Source organism: Oncorhynchus clarkii, unplaced genomic scaffold (genome assembly GCF_045791955.1).
Source record: "Oncorhynchus clarkii lewisi isolate Uvic-CL-2024 unplaced genomic scaffold, UVic_Ocla_1.0 unplaced_contig_10955_pilon_pilon, whole genome shotgun sequence".
In the NCBI taxonomy this organism is placed as follows: domain Eukaryota; kingdom Metazoa; phylum Chordata; class Actinopteri; order Salmoniformes; family Salmonidae; genus Oncorhynchus; species Oncorhynchus clarkii.
In genome coordinates, this window is record NW_027261102.1 from 1 (window position 1) to 27,011 (window position 27,011).

Below are 27,011 nucleotides of genomic sequence, written 5' to 3' on the forward strand. Positions count from 1 at the left end.
ACGGCCTGACCCGCCGCTAGGAGTCCTGACCCGCCGCTAGGTTGCCTGACCCGCCACTAGGCGGCCTGACCCGCCACTAGGCGTCCTGACCCGCCGCTAGACGGCCTGACCCGCCACTAGGTGTCCTGACCCGCCGCTAGGCTGCCTGACCCGCCACTAGGAGTCCTGACACCGCCGCTTGGCTGCCTGACCCGCCGCTAGGCGTCCTGACCCGCCGCAAGGCGTCCTGACCCGCCGCTAGACGTCCTGACCCGCCGCTAGGCGTCCTGACCCGCCGCTAGACGGCCTGACCCGCCCCTAGCCTGCCTGACCCGCCGCTAGACGGCCTGACCCGCCACTAGGAGTCCTGACCCGCCGCTAGGAGTCCTGACCCGCCGCTAGGCGCCCTGACCCGCTGCCATTGAGTATGAAATAACAAGTAGAAGATCAAAACTCTTATCGAAGATCATCCCATTCAGGTTACAAAATGCATTGTGTGTGTGCGTGTATGCTGTAAAGTCTGTACTTCCACTGGGCTTAATTGCATAATATCAGTCTAAGTCCCCATTTTCTATTTCTATATATTTTCTATTATTTCCAGAGGAAGAAGCGCAGGAAAATCGACCGCAGCATGATCGGCGAGCCCACAAACTTTGTCCACTTGACACACATTGGCTCTGGGGAGATGGCAGAGGGCCGGGCCCCGGTAAGAGAGATGATACCTAGACTGACTGGGGCTGGTGTATGTTAAAATGTGTAGAGATATTGTGAAGATATTGTGAAGGTGTGTGTGTGTTACTCCTCAGAACATGGGCAGGGCTTTGCAGCTTCCAACCTGCCGCTAGGAATGTTGGCCTGGTTTCCTACGGAATACAGTCACGTTGGACAGGGAATGAGAGGAGGAAATGTAGAAACGCTGGGAATTGTTTCTCAATTCATTCACCTATTAGTAGGATATGAATATTAACTTCAGTTTGAAACCTGTTACGCTATGATTGATAAAGCTGTGTACAGTACTATCAGAAGACTAGCCAATCACTAGTCTGGTCACTGTTTAAATCACTGTATGGAAAGTGGTAGGTTAAACTGAGTGATAGTCCATTTCTGAATTTATTACATGATGTTGATGCTATCAGTACTAAAATGTATGGACTACTGTATGTCGCTCTGCTGAATGACTCCAATGTTTCACTAAACAACTGACTGTTCCGTCGTGATCATGACCTCCAATTGCGAAAGACAACAGATTTTTTTAAAGAAATGATACATTTACACATTGTATCATGACGTGGTCTGAGAACAGTCAGGAGGAGTATGTTGCTGAAACATGTTATTGCCCTCCGTGTTACATAATTCCATTTCCTCAACTGCTATTGCGTAACCCTCTAATGTCCATTGTTCTGTTATGACCCATAGCTGTCAGACTGTAGTTATTCTAGTGCTCGTCAAGCACGTGCCATTTCTGCAGCGCTTGACGCCAGAATGATTGATCCACACCTGTGCGTTCGTCCAACTCTGAACTGCGTCGTTTTAAAAAGTAAAGAAAAAAACCCACAGCCTAAAGCAAGTCCCATTCCTCCTCACTCCATCCCATCATATGGTCACTATCATTATGTAAAGACGTAGGTTATGAGTAATGCTGCTGGCCAAATGGATCAAATGTTGTCAGCAGTCCAAATGGGATCATGTTTCATATGAACCCCACAGAAACACTGTTAAATATGTTACATAAAATGATACAGTATAGAAGCACAGTTCTAATTCTGGCTTCGGATCCTGCCTCTCCATCCATATGTTATCATGAAGAGGTCATGACCTGCCTTTTTGATATGAAAATGACTAAGTATCTGTAGAAACTCTAACAGTCGTTATCTTCCTGTCCTGTAGTCGGGGCCGGTCCAGGATAAGATGAGGTCAAAAGGACCCAGTGCCAACGGCCGCAAGAGCATGTTATAGCTGCTGCCTACCAAGTAAGTACCCAGTTAATGAAGCTATCGCCATATCTGCAATGCAATAGCTTCTCTGGAACTGACCTTCACCACTGGAACTAACCACCTTCACCACTGGAACTAACCACCTTCACCTCTCTGGAACTAACCACATTCACCTCTCTGGAACTAACCACATTCACCTCTCTGGAACTAACCACCTTCACCTCTCTGGAACTAACCACCTTCACCTCTCTGGAACTAACCACCTTCACACCTCTGGAACGAACCACCTTCACCTCTCTGGAACGAACCACCTTCACCTCTCTGGAACGAACCACCTTCACCTCTCTGGAACGAACCACCTTCACCTCTCTGGAACGAACCACCTTCACCTCTCTGGAACGAACCACCTTCACCTCTCTGGAACGAACCACCTTCACCTCTCTGGAACGAACCACCTTCACCTCTCTGGAACGAACCACCTTCACCTCTCTGGACTTGTAGAACTAACAGTTTTCATTTCTCTCTGTAGGCATGGAGAACCATTTCCATCCTCCTCTATGCGCCCCTCTCATCCCAAATCGAAAGCAGTCACTGCAGTGTAACCTGTTTCCAAAGGAGCGCTTGGCAAACCTGAGAGCGGACCACAATAGAGAGCAGAGAGGCTCTTCCTGACTTCTGCAGGATCTATTTAGCCAAACAGGACGATGGCCTTTCTGTGGTCACCACCAGAATCGCCCTGCTCAGAGGAGGATAGACTGACATGTTTGTTATGCTTTTTAAAGAAAACTATTTGTCTTTCTGATGGACTTTGGACTTCCACTGTATTTCAGCCAACAACGTTACTGTGTCTGTGCCAGCAAGCGGATGGGATAGAGCCGGTGAGAGTGTTTAGTTAAATTTGTTGACTAACATGGCTGATTCCATTTCAGGAAGTGAAGATTATGTTCTCAAGGATTACCTGAATGTTGCAAACCATTGACCTACTGCCAAACAAACTATTTTGTGTATCTGTCTAATGAATGAGGATGCACCTTTTATTTTCCTACAGTGCATAGTTAAAGGTGTCTTCGTGTGTCTTCGTGTAAGGGCAAAATGCTATGTGATTTTGTTGCTGTTTAGATACCAGTACTGAGTAGTGTTATTTTGATTGTACCAGTTGCCATAGAGCCCCATTTGGACTGCTACCCAGTTGCCATAGAGCCCCATTTGGACTGCTACCCAGTTGCCATAGAGCCCCATTTGGACTGCTACCCAGTTGCCATAGAGCCCCATTTGGACTGCTACCCAGTTGCCATAGAACCCCATTTGGACTGCTACCCAGTTGCCATAGAACCCCATTTGGACTGCTACCCAGTTGCCATAGAACCCCATTTGGACTGCTACCCAGTTGCCATAGAGCCCCATTTGGACTGCTACCCAGTTGCCATAGAACCCCATTTGGACTGCTACCCAGTTGCCATAGAACCCCATTTGGACTGCTACCCAGTTGCAAGCATACAGGTAACTGCCAAAATAAAGGAAACCCCAGCATGGTGTCTTAATAGGGCATTGGGCACCACGAGCCGCTAGAACAGCTCCAATGCACCTTGGCATAGATTCTACAAGTGTCTGAAACTCTTGGAGGGATGCAACACCATTCTTCCACCAGAAATTCCATCATTTGGTGTTTTGTTGCTGGTGGTGGGAAACGCTTTCTCAGGCTCCGCTCCAGAATCTCCCAATAGTGTTCAATTGGTTTGAGATCTGGTGACTGAGACGGCCATGGCATATGGTTTACATAGTTTTCATACTCATCAAACCATTGTGACCACTCGTGCCCTGTGGATGGGGTCATTGTCATCCTGGAAGAGACCACTCCCATCAAGGTAGATCTGTTTCACCCTACAGGTAGCAAGCAGGTGATCACTCAGAATAGCTGTGTATTCACTGGAGTTGACCTTGTCCTATATGGGGTTGAGTGGACCTAAACCATGCCAGGAAAATGCACCTCCACACCATAAGAGCTGCCAATAAGTACCCTAATTTACTGGTGTTTCCTTTTATTTGAGCAGTTACCTGTAGCTGGTCACTGTGATACACAATTTACTAGCACCTACTCTGAAAACCCCTAACTATTAGTCAGCAGGAAGAGTCTGTTAGTAACAGGGGTTGTTGTTGTTGAAATTCGAAACACCCTGACCGTTACGGGGCTTTCCAGTGATCTGTCCTGGAATTACTCGGGAATGCCACTCATTAAATCAACTGCATCGAAGGAACATTCCATAAGGTAGTTTGTTCTCTTGTCGGGGGGGGGGGGGATGTCCACCCCCTTGATCAGAATGGAAAATTCCAACCATTTCACTGTGCATTCCCCTTGTAATTTCTATATGGCCTCCCACTTGAGCTTGTTGTAGGTGACGTGCACTCCAAGCTGGCTTGTGTCCCACATGACATCCACACGATTCTGAAACCAGGTGGTTTAAATATCTGATTTAAATCATGCAGTAGAAATGAAAGTTTGTTTCCTGTACACAACTGTATTTCTGACGTGCTTAGTATACACAATCTGTTGTGAATAACTTGTGACTCTGTAGTTTTTTTGCTAAGTGTGTCCATACGGGGAAAAACTCTGAAATTGAATGTTTTTTAAATATTGTATCTTATGTGATTTCCTAGGCCGTTATCCTATAGCAGAACATATGGCATATGGATGGTGTTGTACATGTTGTATGTTGTCCCTTCACTAATACCTTATCTGTTTTATACACTGGGCTTAAAGTTGACTTAATGCTGAAGGTGAGACTTTGCATATTGCTTGGTGGCTTTCCTATCTTTGGTAGAGCTTGTAATACTGAGTACATTCTCAGCCCAACAGAATGACTGCTGCCTTGAAGTTTCTGGAACAATGTACATTGGTAACGTCAGTAACTTGAGTCTGTTGGCATTTAAGTTTCTTTCCCATCTTTATCATGGTTGTTGTTAGACCAAAACTCAAGTTCATTAGAAATGATTTGTGCAATCTCTTGATTTTTCCTGAAATACAGTTCACATTCTGAATAGAATTCTGTGTGATTAATCTCTTCTGTTGCTAATGGTGAATGTTATCACCAAATGTGTTACTCAATTTTCACTGCCTGGTACAGAAATAATAGAATCTCAACCAACTGGTTTCAGTGGCCCCTATGGGCTCTGCTGTGAACATTTCTGGGAGATTGTATCATTTTCATTGAAGTTAGTGGGAATCTGTAGTTGCTACATCCATTTTGGGATTTATAAATGATATATATACCCATTGATTCTTGAATATCTTATAAATGCCTCACGAGCTTAGTTCAACTAGCATGTTGATATCATGGATGGTCAGTCCTTGCATCCACAGCTCTGTCTATGAATTTGAGAGCAGTTACATTTCTCCAGGCCCATCCTTCAGCTTTTTACCAAAACACAGTTGGGGTGACTGCTTTGTCATTGTTTCAATTAAGGATCCTAGTTTTAAACTACTTCAACAAATGCATATCTCACTGAAATCCATCTGGTATAGCACAAATATTGCAATCTAAACAAATGCCCTAAAATAAATGGAATGGACGCTATAGTCTGTGTGTACAGCTCGCTTTAAAAAAACATGCATAACAGAGATGTTAAATGATGCCACTAACAATGCAAATAGTTGGCATGGAAATCTTGTTCTAAGAGCAGCCCAGGGCTGAGTGAATAGATGGGTGCAAGGATCATGTTCCAGCAGCAAAACCCACTGGAACAGAAGATTACAATTTAACGGGAGTGGACTCCACGAACTGTCTAACCATGTGAAATACAGTCCTAAGTAGAGGACGTGTGAAGTCTACGGGGTGTCTAGTAGAGGACGTGTAAAGTCTACGGGGTGTTTAGTAGAGGATGTGTGAAGTCTACGGGGTGTTTAGTAGAGGACATATGAAGTCTACGGGGTGTGAAGTCTACGGGGTGTTTAGTAGAGGACGTGTAAAGTCTACGGGGTGTCCAGTAGAAGACGTGCGAAATCTACGGGGTGTGAAGTCTACGGGGTGTCCAGTAGAGGACATGTGAAGTCTACGGGGTGTTTAGAAGAGGACGTGTGAAGGATACGGAGTGTTTAGTAGAGGACGTGTGAAGGCTACGGGTGTGAAGTCTACGGGGTGTCTACTAGAGGACGTGTGAAGGCTACGGGGTGTCTACTAGAGGACGTGTGAAGGCTACGGAGTGTCCAGTAGAGGACGTGTGAAGGCTACGGGGTGTCCAGTAGAGGACGTGTGAAGGCTACGGGGTGTCCAGTAGAGGACGTGTAAAGGCTACGGGGTGTCCAGTAGAGGACGTGTGAAGGCTACGGGGTGTCCAGTAGAGGACGTGTGAAGGCTACGGGGTGTCCAGTAGAGGACGTGTGAAGGCTACGGGGTGTCTACTAGAGGACGTGTGAAGGCTACGGGGTGTCTACTAGAGGACGTGTGAAGGCTACGGGGTGTCTACTAGAGGACGTGTGAAGGCTACGGGGTGTCTACTAGAGGACGTGTGAAGGCTACGGGGTGTCTACTAGAGGACGTGTGAAGGCTACGGGGTGTCTACTAGAGGACGTGTGAAGGCTACGGGGTGTCTACTAGAGGACGTGTGAAGGCTACGGGGTGTCTACTAGAGGACGTGTGAAGGCTACAGGGTGTCTAGTAGAGGACGTGTGAAGGCTACAGGGTGTCTAGTAGAGGACGTGTGAAGGCTACGGGGTGTCCAGTAGAGGACGTGTGAAGGCTACGGGGTGTCCAGTAGAGGACGTGTGAAGGCTACGGGGTGTCTACTAGAGGACGTGTGAAGGCTACGGGGTGTCTACTAGAGGACGTGTGAAGGCTACGGGGTGTCTACTAGAGGACGTGTGAAGGCTACGGGGTGTCTACTAGAGGACGTGTGAAGGCTACGGGGTGTCTACTAGAGGACGTGTGAAGGCTACAGGGTGTCTACTAGAGGACGTGTGAAGGCTACGGGGTGTCTACTAGAGGACGTGTGAAGGCTACGGGGTGTCCAGTAGAGGACGTGTGAAGGCTACAGGGTGTCTACTAGAGGACGTGTGAAGGCTACAGGGTGTCTACTAGAGGACGTGTGAAGGCTACGGGGTGTCTACTAGAGGACGTGTGAAGGCTACGGGGTGTCTAGTGTTTTTGAATTGTAATATTCACTAGATGTACTTTGTATCATCACCTAGAACTCCAGTCCTAGCTCTTCTCAGAATAACCAGAAGTCTTTATTTGATACCTGAAGATGAATGATTCTATCTTCACTTATTTACTTAAGCTTCTTCAAAAAAAAACAAAGACGAGTTCCATGATGACAACTTTATTTACATGAACAACTGGCAAGCAGACAGACCACCGGGACAAAGGTGTGAATGCAGAGGGGTACAAAATAATCCCTGAAAAACAAGCAGTCAGACTCCAGTCGTGTTAACGAAGGACACCATATCTATCTCAGAGGCCATTCAGTTTCCACCTCCACAAGGCAACACAATTCAGAGAATTTCAGAACACCCAGCTGACATGAGCGATACCAACCACCACCATATAATCTTACTGAATACTAATCTGATTTAATACTGAATGCATCATCGTCTCATGTATTTAAGATCTGTTAGCTACCACCAGTTTAAAGGAGTCTTTTGAAGACTTCTGTAGATTTAGAAACATCCCCAATATGGTGGTATAATTCAGTAGCAGTAACATTGAAAAACCCACAATTTCCTGTGGTAGAATTGTCATTGGTTGCACTAATTGCACTATTTGTCTACATAACCTGTTTGAGGTACTCATGACATTACCCTGAAGAAGGCACAGTGATGTCGAAACGTTGGTAAATACCCAATAAATTACTGGGAGTTTATATATGGAGTATGCAACTTTATTTTGATAGCTTATAATTTTTTCGTTGTTAGTCTGCACCTCCACACAGACATTTTTTTCTGGGTGTGCGCCAGCTCATGTTTTTTAATCAGCATAAAGGACTATAACAAAACAATACATTCAATAGCTCCCTTTTTCAGAAAAATGTTTTTCATTTTCAGATGAATATTCTTCACCCCTAATTAATGGACATGTCACTGTTCCTGTGTACGAGTTACAGTAAATGCAGGCAGCAGTATTCTTCTTCCTCACTTCCTGTGGCTGCCATTTCCTGAATGCCTGCAGCGTTTCCATGGTGACACCCCTTCCTTTAAAATAATGTAAAAGCCCTTACACATGTGGTAAGCAGTGCTCTAAAACAAATGTCTTAAAGTGAGAAGATCATTCAGCTATAGAAAGCATGGTTAGAAAATGACAATTATAAAAGTACAGGTTGTTCAAGAGTTTTCTTACATAAATATTTGCTCTGAGGGTAGGCTATAAAAAGCCTTAGGTTTACAAGGTCAGAATAATACAGTAAAATACGTCAGAATTTATGTCATGATGTAAATTCTGATTTGTTTTATTAAATAGACTGTCTCCATCTTAACCTAAAGTATTATTTGTGCATCAATCACATTTTAGTAAACATTAAAAGGTGACATCCCATCTCCCTGACAACCTGACAGTCCAAAGTGTTGTATTTGGCACTAGAGTGCAGTAAGCCCTAACAGATAAAGCAGCAGTCAATGTGAGCTCCAGTGAAGGTAACTGTAACAGAAAACCATCTGGACCTTTCATCTAAGTGTTATGTTGTGTTCAAACTGACTGTATGTTGCTCCTTGACGACAGGTCCCACAAATCACTCTGGCATCAATACATATGATAGGGTTGCATTCAAGTACCACAAAATAGGGGCAGTTATGAAACTGTTGCAAAGCCAGTGGCTTGGGGAAGTGAACTTCTTTAGTGACATTACATTCAACGATGAATAAATTAAAGGTGTGTCTGTAGACACAAAGTCTTTCATTTTCTGTACAACAAAAGTGCTGCACGTCCAAGCATACCTGCAGGGTGACATTTGGACTAGTTAACTTTTGAACTTTCATGGTAATTCAGCCCATAGTTCCTGGTCGTCTGCTGTCTTCCCCTCCTTCGCCTATCCACTCTCAATGTCCGCTCTTTGGCTTCCCGCGATATGTTCCTCACCCGTTCATCCTCGCATCATACCTAGAGAAAAAAGCACTTAATACGGGAATAATTATCCTACAACGTAGAAGTAAAATTGTAATAACTTCCAGGCTAATATAGCTCTCGAGAACCCAGTCACTCACTCTCGGATGCTGTCGGGAATCTGCAGGCGTTCCATGGGGATGTACTCAGACAGCTCCTGCAGGCTGTGAATGAAGCGGATCTTCCGGCTGAACTTCTCACTGTGGAGGGCACAGAGAGGTCAGAGGTTCGAGAGAACATCAGCATGGTCAAGACATATGCTGCAGCTGGATCTTCACAACAGATGGAGTGGGACTCACTGAATCAGTGTGACTCGTTGAATCATCTGAGGACTGATGTGGTTCAAATGAAATATGAACCACATCAATATGACTAATGGTTCTGCTCACCTGATGAAAGGCTTGACGACAGTGATGAGTGCTTTGATGTACCAGGCAGGGTGGACCACAAAGAGCCCCTTCAGATCCTTCCTCAACCTGCCAGGAGAACCATCACCATGACTCCACAGGCATTACATTTACATGACTCATTTAATCCACATTACAATACGTGTTACATACGTAGGTGGAAACAACCACATGATATGAGTAACACAGTGCCTGAGGCAGATTCTCTGGATGGAACACGGCGAATGTCTGATTTCCTAAACAATCCCCTAGGCATGGGCAGAAACCTGTTTCTCTGAGTCACGTGAAGAGAATCATACATTTAGACGCCTCAGTAAACACCAACCTTAGTTGAATACAATAAGAATGTTCATCCTATGTGTAGTTCTCCTCTTAATGCCCTGGGAAGAGTGCCATGATATACGGCGTTGAGACCTGGTTCTGATGATATGACTCAAAAGCTCACGGTCGCATAGCAACCGCATTTGCCTCCCTCCAAATTGAGCGCGTGAGGTAACGTCTGAGGGCTGGTTTTCTCAAAGACACCAGTGTCTGGAAATAGGTCTGGTCTCGTCCAAGTTCACCAGAAGACATGCTACAGATGTAGGATCTAAATTGGATCACCCTTTTGCAGGATAACGTTCCTGCAATGCAGGAAATTTTTTATGTAGTGTATTTGAGGTTTAAAAAGGCTTCTGACGTTTTGACTTGATTTTCCCTTACGAAATATATATCAACCCTTACACAAATGTCCATCAATTAAAATCCACATAATAATTCACATTTCCGGTTGCTTCAAGATTATTTTCCTATTGTAGCAAACTGGCTCAAATTAAGATCCTACATCTGTACCTTTGGCTCTATAATTCCCTAAGGCAGGGTTTCCCAAACGATCCAACCCCCCCCCCCTGGGAGGACGATTTGGTTTTTGCCCTAACACTACACAGCTGATTCAGATAATCAAAGCTTGGTGATGAGTAGGTTATTTGAATCATCTGTGTAGTGCTATGTCAACAACCAAAACGTGCACCCGGGTTTGGGAAACCACACCCTAAGGTATATTAGGAGCAAGATGATGGTCAACCTGATGTTTGGGAGGCCACTGTGGTATGCACAGTGAATGTGGTGGTTTATGTATGGGAACGTTATGCTGTGGAGTGTGGCCAGTGGCCAGGCATGCAGAGACTGAGCACTGAGCTGCCTTTATATGGGCTATGGAAACATCTCAATGATAAGGAGGACCACATTACAGTAGAACCAACAGCACAGATACAGTATGAGACAAATGGCAAATATACCGACACGTGGATATACTTTAGTACACTTATTTTTGATTGGACTTTGTATTATTGATTATTGTACTGTGATGTTGAGAGAGCCAGCACACAAGCATTTCACTGCACCTTTTATACCTGCTGGAAACTGTGTATGTGACTAATACAATTTGATTTTGATTTGGCACACGCACACAGTCAGGGATCAGAGGGTTATCTGAGGAATGTCCGGAGGGGGCACTTCCCTGTGGTAGAGATCCTCACAGTCCTGAATCATTATACTTCCCTGTGGTAGAGATCCTCACAGCCCTGAATCATTACACTACCCTGTGGTAGAGATCCTCACAGCCCTGAATCATTATACTACCCTGTGGTAGAGATCCTCACAGCCCTGAATCATTACACTACCCTGTGGTAGAGATCCTCACAGCCCTGAATCATTATACTACCCTGTGGTAGAGATCCTCACAGCCCTGAATCATTACACTACCCTGTGGTAGAGATCCTCACAGCCCTAAATCATTATACTACCACATGGTAGAGATCCTCACAGCCCTGAATCATTACACTACCCTGTGGTAGAGATCCTCACAGCCCTGAATCATTATACTTCCCTGTGGTAGAGATCCTCACAGCCCTGAATCATTATACTACCCTGTGGTAGAGATCCTCACAGCCCTGAATCATTACACTACCCTGTGGTAGAGATCCTCACAGCCCTGGATCATTACACTACCCTGTGGTAGAGATCCTCACAGCCCTGAATCATTACACTACCCTGTGGTAGAGATCCTCACAGCCCTGAATCATTACACTACCCTGTGGTAGAGATCCTCACAGCCCTGAATCATTATACTACCCTGTGGTAGAGATCCTCACAGCCCTGAATCATTACACTACCCTGTGGTAGAGATCCTCACAGCCCTGAATCATTATACTACCCTGTGGTAGAGATCCTCACAGCCCTGAATCATTACACTACCCTGTGGTAGAGATCCTCACAGCCCTGAATCATTACACTACCCTGTGGTAGAGATCCTCACAGCCCTGAATCATTACACTACCCTGTGGTAGAGATCCTCACAGCCCTGAATCATTACACTACCCTGTGGTAGAGATCCTCACAGCCCTGAATCATTATACTTCCCTGTGGTAGAGATCCTCACAGCCCTGAATCATTATACTACCCTGTGGTAGAGATCCTCACAGCCCTGAATCATTACACTACCCTGTGGTAGAGATCCTCACAGCCCTGAATCATTACACTACCCTGTGGTAGAGATCCTCACAGCCCTGAATCATTACACTACCCTGTGGTAGAGATCCTCACAGCCCTGAATCATTACACTACCCTGTGGTAGAGATCCTCACAGCCCTGAATCATTACACTACCCTGTGGTAGAGATCCTCACAGCTCTGAATCATTATACTACCCTGTGGTAGAGATCCTCACAGCTCTGAATCATTATACTACCCTGTGGTAGAGATCCTCACAGCTCTGAATCATTATACTACCCTGTGGTAGAGATCCTCACAGCTCTGAATCATTATACTACCCTGTGGTAGAGATCCTCACAGCTCTGAATCATTATACTACCCTGTGGTAGAGATCCTCACAGCCCTGAATCATTATACTACCCTGTGGTAGAGATCCTCACAGCCCTGAATCATTATACTACCCTGTGGTAGAGATCCTCACAGCCCTGAATCATTATACTACCCTGTGGTAGAGATCCTCACAGCCCTGAATCATTATACTACCCTGTGGTAGAGATCCTCACAGCCCTGAATCATTACACTACCCTGTGGTAGAGATCCTCACAGCCCTGAATCATTATACTACCCTGTGGTAGAGATCCTCACAGCCCTGAATCATTACACTACCCTGTGGTAGAGATCCTCACAGCCCTAAATCATTATACTACCACATGGTAGAGATCCTCACAGCCCTGAATCATTACACTACCCTGTGGTAGAGATCCTCACAGCCCTGAATCATTATACTTCCCTGTGGTAGAGATCCTCACAGCCCTGAATCATTACACTACCCTGTGGTAGAGATCCTCACAGCCCTGAATCATTATACTTCCCTGTGGTAGAGATCCTCACAGCCCTGAATCATTATACTTCCCTGTGGTAGAGATCCTCACAGCCCTGAATCATTATACTACCCTGTGGTAGAGATCCTCACAGCCCTGAATCATTGCACTACCCTGTGGTAGAGATCCTCACAGCCCTGAATCATTACACTACCCTGTGGTAGAGATCCTCACAGCCCTGAATCATTACACTACCCTGTGGTAGAGATCCTCACAGCCCTGAATCATTATACTTCCCTGTGGTAGAGATCCTCACAGCCCTGAATCATTATACTACCCTGTGGTAGAGATCCTCACAGCCCTGAATCATTACACTACCCTGTGGTAGAGATCCTCACAGCCCTGAATCATTATACTTCCCTGTGGTAGAGATCCTCACAGCCCTGAATCATTATACTACCCTGTGGTAGAGATCCTCACAGCCCTGAATCATTGCACTACCCTGTGGTAGAGATCCTCACAGCCCTGAATCATTACACTACCCTGTGGTAGAGATCCTCACAGCCCTGAATCATTATACTACCCTGTGGTAGAGATCCTCACAGCCCTGAATCATTACACTACCCTGTGGTAGAGATCCTCACAGCCCTGAATCATTACACTACCCTGTGGTAGAGATCCTCACAGCCCTGAATCATTATACTTCCCTGTGGTAGAGATCCTCACAGCCCTGAATCAATATACTACCCTGTGGTAGAGATCCTCACAGCCCTGAATCATTACACTACCCTGTGGTAGAGATCCTCACAGCCCTGAATCATTACACTACCCTGTGGTAGAGATCCTCACAGCCCTGAATCATTACACTACCCTGTGGTAGAGATCCTCACAGCCCTGAATCATTACACTACCCTGTGGTAGAGATCCTCACAGCCCTGAATCATTATACTACCCTGTGGTACAGCCCTGACTTCCCTGTGGTAGAGATCCTCACAGCCCTGAATCATTATACTACCCTGTGGTAGAGATCCTCACAGCCCTGAATCATTACACTACCCTGTGGTAGAGATCCTCACAGCCCTGAATCATTACACTACCCTGTGGTAGAGATCCTCACAGCCCTGAATCATTATACTTCCCTGTGGTAGAGATCCTCACAGCCCTGAATAAATATACTACCCTGTGGTAGAGATCCTCACAGCCCTGAATCATTACACTACCCTGTGGTAGAGATCCTCACAGCCCTGAATCATTACACTACCCTGTGGTAGAGATCCTCACAGCCCTGAATCATTACACTACCCTGTGGTAGAGATCCTCACAGCCCTGAATCATTACACTACCCTGTGGTAGAGATCCTCACAGCCCTGAATCATTATACTTCCCTGTGGTAGAGATCCTCACAGCCCTGAATCATTATACTACCCTGTGGTAGAGATCCTCACAGCCCTGAATCATTACACTACCCTGTGGTAGAGATCCTCACAGCCCTGAATCATTATAGCATTCCTGTGATATTCCACACGCGGGGAGGAGAAGCAGAGATAGGACAGGAATAAGAGCCCTCCATTACATCCTCCCATTCTGTCCAATACCTGGACCACAGCAGTGCTATACAGAGAACCATAGGGCCACTTGCCCCCTCCTCTGGACTATTTCAGTACAACAGCAGAGGGAACCTTGTGAGAGAAAGAGCAAGAGGAACATACTGTACCTTCTGTCAATGGAGGTGTAACACTGTCGCAGCCATTTGATGGCGGGCATCTTATTCCTGGGAGCCATGCTGCACAGGTACACCATGACATAGCCTTCTGACACCATCAGGTCCAGCGTCCCCACTATGTACCTGCAGCGTACACACACACCCAAATAACAAACTAAAACTACTTTGATTGTCATCTTTCATTGTGACCTCAACACCAGAGGGTGTTTGTCCGTCTACACTGACCTGAAGAGATTGTCCATGACGTACTCATAGTTCTCCACCGTGTTCTCTGGTAGGTAACAGGAGGAGAACGTGATGATGGCATTCATAGCCTCCCCGTAATAACCTAGGAAACACAGAGGCATACCTCATGAGATACGGCACATGTCGATCACATAGAATTACATAGTGAAGAATGACAAGTTCCAACTGTGGGAGTATAGACGGAGTACATGTTGAACTGCTATAGTGTTAAGTACTGCTAATGGGGGTCCTAATAAAATACTGAAATATTTAAGGCAAATGTATTTATGTTTGAACTCTGTTGTTGTTTGACATCATGATGAGGTAACTTGATTGAGCCTAGTAAGGCTATTCATAAAATAGATACAACCTTATAGTCAAAGGAAGCCATCCTCCTCAACTTAACATACTATTATTTTAGGGGTATATACAGTAATATATAGATGGGGGATGGACTCTACAAGGTGTCGAAGGCATTCCACAGGGACACTGGCCCATGTTGACTCCAATGCTTCCCACAGTTGTGTCAAGTTGGTTGGATGTCCTTTGGGTGGTGGACCTGGGATACACATGGGAAACTGTTGAGCGTGAAAAACACAGCAGCGTTGTAGTTCTTGGCACAAACCGGTGCGCCTGGCACCTACTATTTAAATATATATATATTTTTAAATGTAACCTTTATTTAACTAGGCAAGTCAGTTAAGAACAAATTCTTATTTACAATGACAGCCTACCCCGGCCAAAACCAGACGGCGCTGGGACAATTGTGCGCCGCCATATGGGAATCCCACTCACGGCCGGATGTGATGCAGCCTGGATTCGAAGCAGGGACTGCAGTGCCTTAGATCGCTGCGCCACTCGGGAGCAACCATACCCCGTTCAAAGGCACTTAAATCTTTTGTCTTTCCCATTCACCTTCAGAATGGCACACATATGCAATCCATGTCTCAATTGTCTCAAGGCTGAAAAATCCTACTTTAACCTGGCTCCTCCCCTTCATCTACACTGATTGAAGTGGATTTAACAAGTGACATCAATAAGGGATCATAGCTTTCACCTGGATTCACCTGGTCAGTCTATGTCATGGAAAGAGCAGTTCTTAATGTTTGGTATATCAGATAGAATTACATAGTGCAACTGAAAATCATTCCCTTTCACTGAGGCCTGTCATTTTCAGCAAATGCATATAGTGGGAGCTACACAACAGATGCTGTGTCATATGCACTCAGCTGGACTCAGTTATGGAAGCATTGATTTTACAGGTTAGTCAAGTGGCTACTTGACAGTCAGCTTCAGCTGTCTCACCTCCGTGAGAGAGCACCTGGAGGTATGGCTCCAGGACACTCATGTTGACGTGGTACTCCTGTCCTGCGACGCAGAACCTTCTCCAGCGGCACCCCCTGTTGTCCACCTGGTCTAGCTCCATCGAGCCCATCTCTGCCTGCTCCATCACCGTGGTGCCTGAGACACCATCCTCCCCCCGGCCCAGCCGTGGCAGGTCATCTGGAGGGTCATCAGAGGTCAGATGAAGGTCAAGAAGTGGGTCAAGTGGGATTAGATTGTGCAAGCATCATACCATTCCATTTCAGAATGGAATTCAAAATATAAAATGGAATGGAATAGAAGAATACTATGTTCCAAATTGGAATTTCTCTTTATCTCTCTCCTACTCTCTGTTTTCTGACCTCCCACTACAGTTCATTCTACCCCCACACCCCCTTTCTCTCTCCCCACCCTCATACATCCCACTCTCACTTTTACCTTCCCACTCCAGTTCGTGCAAGCCGTCTTTCTCTGTCATCCTCCCACTCCAGTTCTCTCTCACCCTCCCACTCCAGTTCTCTCTCACCCTCCCACTCCAGTTCTCTCTCACCCTCCCACTCCAGTTCTCTCTCACCCTCCCACTCCAGTTCTCCCTCACCCTCCCACTCCAGTTCTTGTCTACTCTCTCACCCTCCCACTCCAGTTCTTGTCTCCCCTCTCACCCTCCCACTCCAGTTCTTGTCTCCCCTCTCACCCTCCCACTCCAGTTCTTGTCTCCTCTCTCACCCTCCCACTCCAGTTCTTGTCTCCTCTCTCACCCTCCCACTCCAGTTCTTGTCTCCTCTCTCACCCTCCCACTCCAGTTCTTGTCTCCTCTCTCACCCTCCCACTCCAGTTCTTGTCTCCCCTCTCACCCTCCCACTCCAGTTCTTGTTTCTTCTCTCACCCTCCCACTCCAGTTCGTGCATGCTGTCAGGGAAGTTGCAGGACTCGCTGTCCGAGGGTGTCTCCAGGGCCTCCAGGTTGATATCCAGCTCCGTGTCATCTTCGTCGGGTGAGAGCGCGGCGGCAGAGTAGCCGGTGTCCCCTGACTTCACACTGCGGTCCGCTGAGTCGGTACGGGACAGGGTCAGGCTGAGGGTGGGCGCCACCAGACGCTTCTTCCTTATGGGGTTTTCTGACAGGGCCAGGCTGGTGGGTGGAGCTGGAGGAGTAGCACACACACAGGTATTGTGGGATATGGTGCAGTACTTTTGGAATTAGGCCTTTGCAGACATATGGTATTAGGGATATACCTGGTCTCTCTGCATTTTCTCCTTGGGTCTCAGGACTATGGGAATCTTCCGGAAGAGGTCTAGGGGGGGAATACAAAATAGTTGAAAAAGCTTAGTACTGCTTTCTTACCCGGTCATAACCAAAAAACATTATTTGCCGGGACCTAAAATATAATTTAAGATTGTCATGGTGAACAGGCTGGGGTTTACAGTTCATGAGGTCAGGGGGTAAGGTTAAAGGTCAGGGTTAGGTTTGTCTCTGACCTGGGGAACTCCTCATCCTGCCATTCCTCCCTCAGCTCCATGTCCTGGATGTAGGAAGCAGCCTTCGCCCCCTCTGGACTCCTACAGAACAGACAGCATGTCACAGTACATTCAATAGTCTTGTTGTACATGCTGTAATAATCAACAGATTCAACAACAGTCTATAGTCCTTAAGAGCTCAAATAAGACACAGTCTGACAGACACTCTGATGAAGGCCACTGCCCAAACGCATGTACCATGTTTTTAATGTGATGATACCAAATTAATAAAGTCTTTGTAAAGTGCCTGTCAAACATTACGCATGAATCACAAGGTCGAATCATTGCAATATGTTCATTGGTTACCAGGGGAGAACGACTGCCCCCTCTCATTGAAACCAGGAAGTTCAAGGCTGACTGTGGTACTGCAGGCATTGTTGGCAGAAAACAGGATTATAGGGATGGGCATTTGACATTTTTTGATTGTTCTTGTACACACATAATGTGCATTTATCTATATGCCACCAGTGTGAAACAATACCTAATTTATCATAACCATTAGTACTATTTAAGATGAATTTATTGAAACTGTAAAATCAACTGGTTATATTATATTGTGAAACACAATCTTCTAAAAGGCAGTAACCTCAGCAGGGGCGCTTGCATAGAAGCCAATGGCTGTGCAACGGCATAGCATTGTTTTGTTCATTTAACAGACAAGCCACTCTTACTTGCCGAGCCCTTATCACAGTCAAGACACACCTTGCAAACAAGCACCCGCCCCACACACACAAACACACACGCACACACTGAGAAGAGTCCTCAAGTTCTCCCTCACCTCACTCCAGTGCTCAGAGAGTACACAGACACAATCACGTCCAAGTGCAGAAGAGCGAGAGAGAAAAACTAACAATGTAGGCTTGCAACTTGTCTTACTCCATGTGTTTCCTCTGGCTGTCATTGGTCTAGACTGCCTCATGTGTGTCCTCTGGCTGTCATTGGTCTAGACTGCCTCATGTGTGTCCTCTGGCTGTCATTGGTCTAGACTGCCTCTGCCAGTGGACACACTTGACAAGGTTTCAGGACCACTGTAAGAGTCAAACAGCACCCTCTGTGACTGTGCCTCCAGTACTCCATGGAAGAGTGGTTCACAAAGTGGCCAACACACCCTTAGACCCACCAGCTGCTGATCACTTCCCTATATTGTGTTAACGTTTCATTAGTGCTCACCTGTCATATGAATTAGACTTTACGCACCGTAAAAGGAAATTGGGCTTTTAAAGTAATGACGTTCATATAGCATCACACTGTAAAGACATACAGATAAAGAATATAGACTCATTTGTAAACTGTCATAAAGGGGAATAGTCTTGGTTTAGAAGACCACCATCTGTCACTTAGAAATTAAAACAGAGTGATAAGCAAATGCTAGATGCACCAATAAATTGGCAAAGATCAAATAATTATAATATGTCCAACTGTAGGCCCTATGTGGAAAAACAAATGAAGAATCATGAACTACAGTAAGTTTATCCATATAGTTTAAGCACTTTTAGTGTCATGTACTGTCATGTTGTCTTGTCTCTGTCCTTTCCCTTCACCCTGTCTCCCTCTGCTGGTCGTGTTAGGTTACCTTTTCTCCCCCGCTTTCCCCCAGCTGTCCCTTGTCTCCTCTAACTACCCATTCACCCCGTTCCCCACCTGTTCCCTTTTTCCCTCTGATTAGGTCCCTATATCTCTCTCTGTTTCTGCTCCTGTCCTTGTCGGATTCTTGTTTGTTTGTGTCATTCATGCCTGAACCAGACTGTCGTCATGTTTGCTGTAACCTTGTCCTGTCCTGTCGGAATCTGCCGGTCCATCTGAGCCTACCTATGTTTGGTAATTAAAGAAGCTCTGTTTAAGTTGATTCGCTTTTGGGTCCTCATTCACGCACCGTAACAGAAGAATCCGACCAAGAATGGACCCAGCGACTTCGGATCCTCTCCACTCAGCCGTCGAGATCCAGGGAGCGATGCTAGGCAGACACAAGCAGGAATTGTCTGCTGCTCGACATGCCGTTGAGACCCTGGCCACCCAAGTCTCCAACCTCACAGAACAGGTTCACCATCTCCGCCTCGATCCACCGGCCACTTCCAGGGCTTTCGAATCTCCGGAGCCCAGAATCAATAACCCGCCGTGTTACTCTGGGGAGCCCACTGAATGCCGCTCGTTCCTCACCCAGTGTGATATTGTGTTTTCTCTCCAGCCCAACACTTACTCCAGGAGCACTGCTCGTGTCGCCTACGTCATATCTCTCCTTATTGGACGGGCTCGTGAGTGGGGCACGGCAATCTGGGAGGCAAGGGCTGAGTGTACTAACCAGTATCAAGACTTTAAGGAGGAGATGATACGGGTTTTTGATCGATCTGTTTTTGGGGAGGAGGCTTCCAGGGCCCTGTCTTCCCTATGTCAAGGCAATCGATCCATAACAGACTACTCTATTGAGTTTCGCACTCTTGCTGTCTCCAGTGGCTGGAACGAGCCGGCCTTGCTCGCTCGTCTTCTGGAGGGTTTCCGCGCAGAGGTAAAGGATGAGATTCTCTCCCGGGAGGTTCCTTCCAGCGTGGATTCCTTGATTGAACTCGCTATTCGCATTGAGCGACGGGTTGATCTTCGTCACCGAGCTCGTGGAAAGGAGCTCGCGCTCTCCGTCGCCTCCCTCTCCGCATCACTACCATCTTCCTCTGCCGGCTCGGGTGCTGAGTCCATGCAGCTGGGAGGTATCCGCATCTCGACTGAGGAGAGGGAACGGAGAATCACCAACCGCCTCTGTCTCTATTGCGGTTCCGCTGGTCATTTTGTCACTTCATGTCCAGTAAAAGGCCAGAGCTCGTCAGTAAGCGGAGGGCTACTGGTGAGCGCTACTACTCCTGTCTCTCCTTCAAGATCCTGCACTACCTTGTCGGTCCATCTACGCTGGACCGGTTCGTCAGCTTCCTGCAGTGCCTTAATAGACTCTGGGGCGGAGGGCTGTTTTATGGACGAGACCTGGGCTCGGGAACATGACATTCCTCTCAGACAGTTAAAGGAGCCCACGGCCTTGTTCGCCCTGGATGGTAGTCCTCTCCCCAGGATTCAGCGTGAGACGCTACCTTTAACCCTCACTGTTTCTGGTAATCATAGTGAAACCATTTCTTTTTTAATTTTTCGTTCACCTTTTACACCTGTTGTTTTGGGCCATCCCTGGCTAGTTTGTCATAATCCTTCCATTAATTGGTCTAGTAATTCTATCCTCTCCTGGAACGTCTCTTGTCATGTGAAATGTTTAATGTCTGCTATCCCTCCTGTTTCCTCTGTCTCTTCTTCACAGGAGGAGCCTGGTGATTTGACAGGGGTGCCGGAGGAATATCACGATCTGCGCACGGTGTTCAGTCGGTCCAGGGCCACCTCTCTTCCTCCACACCGGTCGTATGATTGTAGTATTGATCTCCTTCCGGGAACCACCCCCCCCCGGGGTAGACTATACTCTCTGTCGGCTCCCGAACGTAAGGCTCTCGAAGATTATTTGTCTGTAGCTCTTGACGCCGGTACCATAGTCCCCTCCTCCTCTCCCGCCGGAGCGGGGTTTTTTTTTGTCAAGAAGAAGGACGGGTCTCTGCGCCCCTGCATAGATTATCGAGGGCTGAATGACATAACAGTGAAGAATCGTTATCCGCTTCCTCTTATGTCTTCAGCCTTCGAGATCCTGCAGGGAGCCAGGTTTTTCACTAAGTTGGACCTTCGTAACGCTTACCATCTCGTGCGCATCAGGGAGGGGGACGAGTGGAAGACGGCGTTTAACACTCCGTTAGGGCACTTTGAATACCGGGTTCTTCCTTTCGGCCTCGCTAACGCTCCAGCTGTCTTTCAGGCATTAGTCAATGATGTCCTGAGAGACATGCTGAACATCTTTGTTTTCGTTTACCTTGACGATATCCTGATTTTTTCACCGTCACTCCAGATTCATGTTCAGCACGTTCGACGTGTCCTCCAGCGCCTTTTAGAGAATTGTCTTTTTGTGAAGGCTGAGAAGTGCACTTTTCATGCCTCCTCCGTCACATTTCTCGGTTCTGTTATTTCCGCTGAAGGCATTAAGATGGATCCCGCTAAGGTCCAAGCTGTCATTGATTGGCCCGTCCCTAAGTCACGCGTCGAGCTGCAGCGCTTTCTCGGCTTCGCGAACTTCTATCGTCATTTCATCCGTAATTTCGGTCAGGTGGCAGCTCCTCTCACAGCCCTTACTTCTGTCAAGACGTGCTTTAAGTGGTCCGTTTCCGCCCAGGGAGCTTTTGATCTCCTCAAGAATCGTTTTACATCCGCTCCTATCCTTGTTACACCTGACGTCTCTAGACAGTTCGTTGTCGAGGTTGACGCGTCAGAGGTGGGAGTGGGAGCCATCCTTTCTCAGCGCTCCCTCTCTGACGACAAGGTCCACCCATGCGCGTATTTTTCTCATCGCCTGTCGCCGTCGGAACGTAACTATGATGTGGGTAACCGCGAACTGCTCGCCATCCGGTTAGCCCTAGGCGAATGGCGACAGTGGTTGGAGGGGGCGACCGTTCCTTTTGTCGTTTGGACTGACCATAGGAACCTTGAGTACATCCGTTCTGCCAAACGACTTAATGCGCGTCAGGCGCGTTGGGCGCTGTTTTTCGCTCGTTTCGAGTTCGTGATTTCTTATCGTCCGGGCTCTAAGAACACCAAGCCTGATGCTTTGTCTCGTCTCTTCAGTTCTTCAGTAGCCTCCACTGACCCCGAGGGGATTCTCCCTGAGGGGCGTGTTGTCGGGTTGACTGTCTGGGGAATTGAGAGGCAGGTAAAGCAAGCACTCACTCAAACTCCGTCGCCGCGCGCTTGTCCTAGGAACCTTCTTTTCGTTCCCGTTCCTACTCGTCTGGCCGTTCTTCAGTGGGCTCACTCTGCCAAGTTAGCCGGCCACCCTGGCGTTCGGGGTACGCTTGCTTCCATTCGCCAGCGTTTCTGGTGGCCCACCCGGGAGCATGACACGCGTCGTTTCGTGGCTGCTTGTTCGGTCTGCGCGCAGACTAAGTCCGGTAACTCTCCTCCTGCCGGCCGTCTCAGGCCGCTTCCTATTCCCTCTCGACCGTGGTCTCACATCGCCTTAGATTTTGTCACCGGACTGCCTTCGTCAGCGGGGAAGACTGTTATTCTTACGGTTGTCGATAGGTTCTCTAAGGCGGCTCATTTCATTCCCCTTGCTAAGCTTCCTTCTGCTAAAGAGACGGCACAAATCATCATCGAGAATGTTTTCAGAATTCATGGCCTTCCGTCAGACGTCGTTTCGGACAGAGGTCCGCAATTCACGTCTCAATTTTGGAGGGAGTTTTGCCGTTTGATTGGGGCTTCCGTCAGTCTCTCTTCCGGCTTTCACCCCCAGTCTAACGGTCAAGCAGAACGGGCCAATCAGACTATTGGTCGCATCTTACGCAGTCTTTCTTTTCGCAACCCTGCGTCTTGGTCAGAACAGCTCCCCTGGGCAGAATACGCCCACAACTCGCTTCCTTCGTCTGCGACCGGGCTATCTCCTTTTCAGAGTAGCCTCGGGTACCAGCCTCCGTTGTTCTCATCTCAGTTCGCCGAGTCCAGCGTCCCCTCCGCTCAGGCTTTTGTCCAACGTTGCGAGCGCACCTGGAAGAGGGTCAGGTCTGCACTTTGCCGTTATAGGGCGCAGACTGTGAGAGCTGCTAATAAGCGTAGAACTAAGAGCCCTAGATATTGTCGCGGTCAGAGAGTTTGGCTCTCCACTCAGAACCTTCCCCTTAAGACGGCTTCTCGCAAGTTGACCCCGCGGTTCATTGGTCCATTCCGTATCTCTCAGGTCATTAATCCTGTCGCAGTGCGACTTCTTCTTCCGCGATATCTTCGTCGCGTCCACCCGGTCTTCCATGTCTCCTGTGTTAAGCCCGTTCTTCGCGCCCCCGCTCGTCTTCCCCCCCCCCCCCCCCATCCTTGTCGAGGGCGCACCTATCTACAGGGTCCGTAAAATCTTGGACATGCGTCCTCGGGGCCGTGGTCATCAGTACCTAGTTGACTGGGAGGGGTACGGTCCTGAGGAGAGGAGTTGGGTTCCCTCTCGGGACGTGCTGGACCGTGCGCTGATTGATGATTTCCTCCGTTGCCGCCAGGTTTCCTCCTCGAGTGCGCCAGGAGGCGCTCGGTGAGTGGGGGGGTACTGTCATGTACTGTCATGTTGTCTTGTCTCTGTCCTTTCCCTTCACCCTGTCTCCCTCTGCTGGTCGTGTTAGGTTACCTTTTCTCCCCCGCTTTCCCCCAGCTGTCCCTTGTCTCCTCTAACTACCCATTCACCCCGTTCCCCACCTGTTCCCTTTTTCCCTCTGATTAGGTCCCTATATCTCTCTCTGTTTCTGCTCCTGTCCTTGTCGGATTCTTGTTTGTTTGTGTCATTCATGCCTGAACCAGACTGTCGTCATGTTTGCTGTAACCTTGTCCTGTCCTGTCGGAATCTGCCGGTCCATCTGAGCCTACCTATGTTTGGTAATTAAAGAAGCTCTGTTTAAGTTGATTCGCTTTTGGGTCCTCATTCACGCACCGTAACATTTAGTGTCATTGCACAGTATTAACATGTTGTAAACTAACTTTGCACAACTGTGTTCATGCCGTCAACTGGATTATACATTGCTTCCACATCAGCTTCCCCGTCTCCAACAACCTAGTTCTACTGTAGTTACACAATGCCTTTGTAAATAAAGAGACACGCCGATACACAAAGCGACTGAGCATAGCCTACCTTTCACCCTTTCCTCTGTATAAACGCGCACTCATGCAGACATCATGATTAAAAGATGAGTAAAAAAAAATGTTTATCAAGAAGATAAGTCATTTAAAAGTCGTCAATTGTAAACACTCCGACGTTCGCACAAGTGCAGTGTTCTGACAACCCAACCACACAGCAAACAATACATTAGCTTAGCCAATCAGAGGGCTTTGTACGTGCTCGGCTGGTGACACGTTCACCACACCTGAGTGAGTGAGAACTTTCTGATCTATCACTCATCGCTCAACTTGTAAACACATCAAAATGAGCAGATCCGTAGATAAATAGTTGAGTATCTCAATGCAGCAGTCTCAAACTCTTACCACACTGAAAGGAAACACATTTCGGCAACAATAACAGTTCCTGTTTACTCAACCATCATTAAAAAAAACGGTATTGCCGTCTCCTGATTTTTTTTAACGAGAATGACACATCAATAGGTCCCTCTCGAGAGCCTGTATGTCTATGGTTTAATGAGTCAACCCAGCTGAACTCGTGACAGTAAGGTTTAGCTGGTTTGTGAGATGTGGTCTGAGTATAAACTCATTATCTATTTAATTATTTAAAATGTGGGCGTCCCGTTATGACGTGATCGTTGTGGCACTGAACACCTGAACATCTTGTGAGATTGGAACATAGGGGGTTTAAAGGGTGTGTATGTGTTTGTGTGTGTCTCTGTGTTGCAACCAACCAGTGAACAGATCTCAACTCAATTGAACACTTAAGAGAGATTCTGAGCGGCTCGTGAGACAGCGTTTCCCACCACCATCTACAAAACACCAAATTATGCAATGTCTCGTTGAATAATGGTTTCGCATCCCTCCAATAGCGTTCCAGACACTTGAAGAATCTTTGCCACGGCGCATTGAAGCTGTTCTGGCCCAACGCAATATTAAGACACGTTTTGTGTATTTTGGCAGTAACCTGTAGACGCGTGTAAAAAAAATCTGTTAATAGCTGCTCGTGGTGGGAAGGGAAGACAACCTCTGTGCTCTTGCATTGTTCCCGATGAAGCATGCCTAGGGTGTATACTCTGTGTTAAGGAAACCTGATATTGTAATTGCCACGGCCTGTAGAGGCAGTTATTGAAGCCTCTGCCTATAAAAGGACAGGAGTAGATAACAGGGATTAACCTAACGCAAAGAAAGCTCCGATTCAAACTCCCTTTCCGCCAGAATTATGTCAAAATATGTTCCTTGATCACCAAATATGGAGTTACGCTGAGCAACCATCTCATTTACTCCCGTTACAGCCGGTATGTAGCCTACTTACAAAAAGCAACGGAAAAAAATGCCTCTAACGCCAATAATCTATCTATACCTCCAACTCCAATCTATCCACCTCCGGCAGATAGATTGATGACAATATACAGAAGGAATTCGGAGGCAACTAATGATGACATCAGAGATACAGTGGCTGTCTTTCTGTACCTCGCAGTACAAGTATCAGACAGAGACTAAGATCAGTATGTTTCTTTCCAATTACCGGTATATTAATTATAGGCCTAAATCAAATGTATATCTAGTGGCATTATTACATCACCCCAGACACTGTTCGTGAATCTTGTCAACAGCTCACAATCCAGTGGTGGAAGTTGCCCTTTAGTCCATGTAAATCTTAGTTATAAAACAAACTTTGGCAATTACTAAGCCCATGCATGAATCAACGCTTTGTCAGCTTTGCAAAGCCAGCGATTCAGCACTGAGGAAGTCATTAGAGCAGAGACTCCCAGGACAGACGGCATCTTTATCGTCACTACTGGCCTGGTTAGTGTCAGAGTGGCTTGTGACTTCCCAGTTCTCCTTTTGTTAACCCCTGTCCATTGTTCAGAGAGTAGGTCATATGACATGGAGTCTAGAGGGTTGTAAATGAGATAGATACAACACTCACACTTCAATACTCCATATTTCCCTCTAGCAATTGAAATCCACTACATCTTTCCCTCTAACAATTGAAATCCACTACATCTTTCCCTCTAGCAATTGAAATCCACTCCATATTTCCCTCTAACAATTGAAATCCACTCCATATTTCCCTCTAGCAATTGAAATCCACTACATCTTTCCCTCTAACAATTGAAATCCACTCCATATTTCCCTCTAACAATTGAAATCCACTCCATATTTCCCTCTAGCAATTGAAATCCACTCCATATTTCCCTCTAGCAATTGAAATCCACTCCATATTTCCCTCTAACAATTGAAATCCACTCCATATTTCCCTCTAGTAATTTAAATCCACTACTCCATCTTTCCCTCTAGCATTTGAAATGAGCTGAAACACTGACACCACTGTTTTTGTTTCAGGAAACCCACACCGCTATGAGCGTCACTTCACATTTGCTACACACACTGGTTGTGAAACTATGGGTTTCCACAGAATAAACTAGCAAAGTGGTTTAATCACTTACCCATTTAGCATGTACTGGTCCCCCTGCTCCGTATAGGTCCCCATATCATCCACCCTGTGAGTGAGATCAGATGATTATTTCAGCACTGAATGGGTACCTCCAGGAACTAGTGTTTCTTGCAAAACAAGACAGCCTGCTGGCTCATCTGCCTTTCTCCTGAGGAAGTCTGTTGATGTGGGTGGGTGTGTTTGTGTGGATGTGTGTCTATGTCAGTGAATTCACCCTCTTCCTGTCCCTACAGGTTTTTCTGCATTTCAGCAGGACCTGTTGTGGTTGCTTCCCTATTACCTAAGGCTAAGCTCACCTGGGCAGCTATGGTGCTTAGTCGGCAGATTGAAACATGTTTAGCTAGAGCCTCGCAG

At 46.8% G+C, this 27,011-nt stretch overlaps 1 protein-coding gene and 1 long non-coding RNA gene across 3 annotated transcripts; one reads left to right on the forward strand and one right to left on the reverse strand.

Annotated features, from left to right (window-relative positions):
* Nucleotides 1-396: 396 nt before the first annotated feature.
* LOC139404843 (uncharacterized) lies at nucleotides 397-4,954 on the forward strand. Its single transcript, XR_011633849.1, has 3 exons — nucleotides 397-685; nucleotides 1,867-1,949; nucleotides 2,443-4,954. It is a non-coding gene; the product is annotated as an uncharacterized lncRNA (long non-coding RNA).
* Nucleotides 4,955-7,204: 2,250 nt separating this feature from the next.
* Nucleotides 7,205-26,815, reverse strand: LOC139404842 (BCL2/adenovirus E1B 19 kDa protein-interacting protein 2-like). 2 transcript variants are annotated; one of them, XM_071147375.1, is made up of 10 exons: nucleotides 24,213-24,388; nucleotides 17,447-17,527; nucleotides 17,204-17,262; nucleotides 16,855-17,112; nucleotides 15,951-16,148; nucleotides 14,646-14,748; nucleotides 14,412-14,543; nucleotides 9,388-9,474; nucleotides 9,100-9,198; nucleotides 7,205-8,995 (listed from the first exon to the last, which is right to left on the reverse strand). In XM_071147375.1, exons 1-10 carry the CDS (start codon nucleotides 24,245-24,247, stop codon nucleotides 8,971-8,973), a joined length of 1,077 nt encoding a protein of 358 aa, XP_071003476.1. In that variant the 5' UTR covers nucleotides 24,248-24,388; the 3' UTR covers nucleotides 7,205-8,970. The 2 variants fall into 2 exon arrangements, with proteins under 2 accessions (XP_071003476.1, XP_071003475.1); XM_071147374.1 differs by lacking the exon at nucleotides 24,213-24,388 and adding an exon at nucleotides 26,650-26,815 and having other exon boundaries at nucleotides 7,213-8,995.
* Nucleotides 26,816-27,011: the final 196 nt, after the last annotated feature.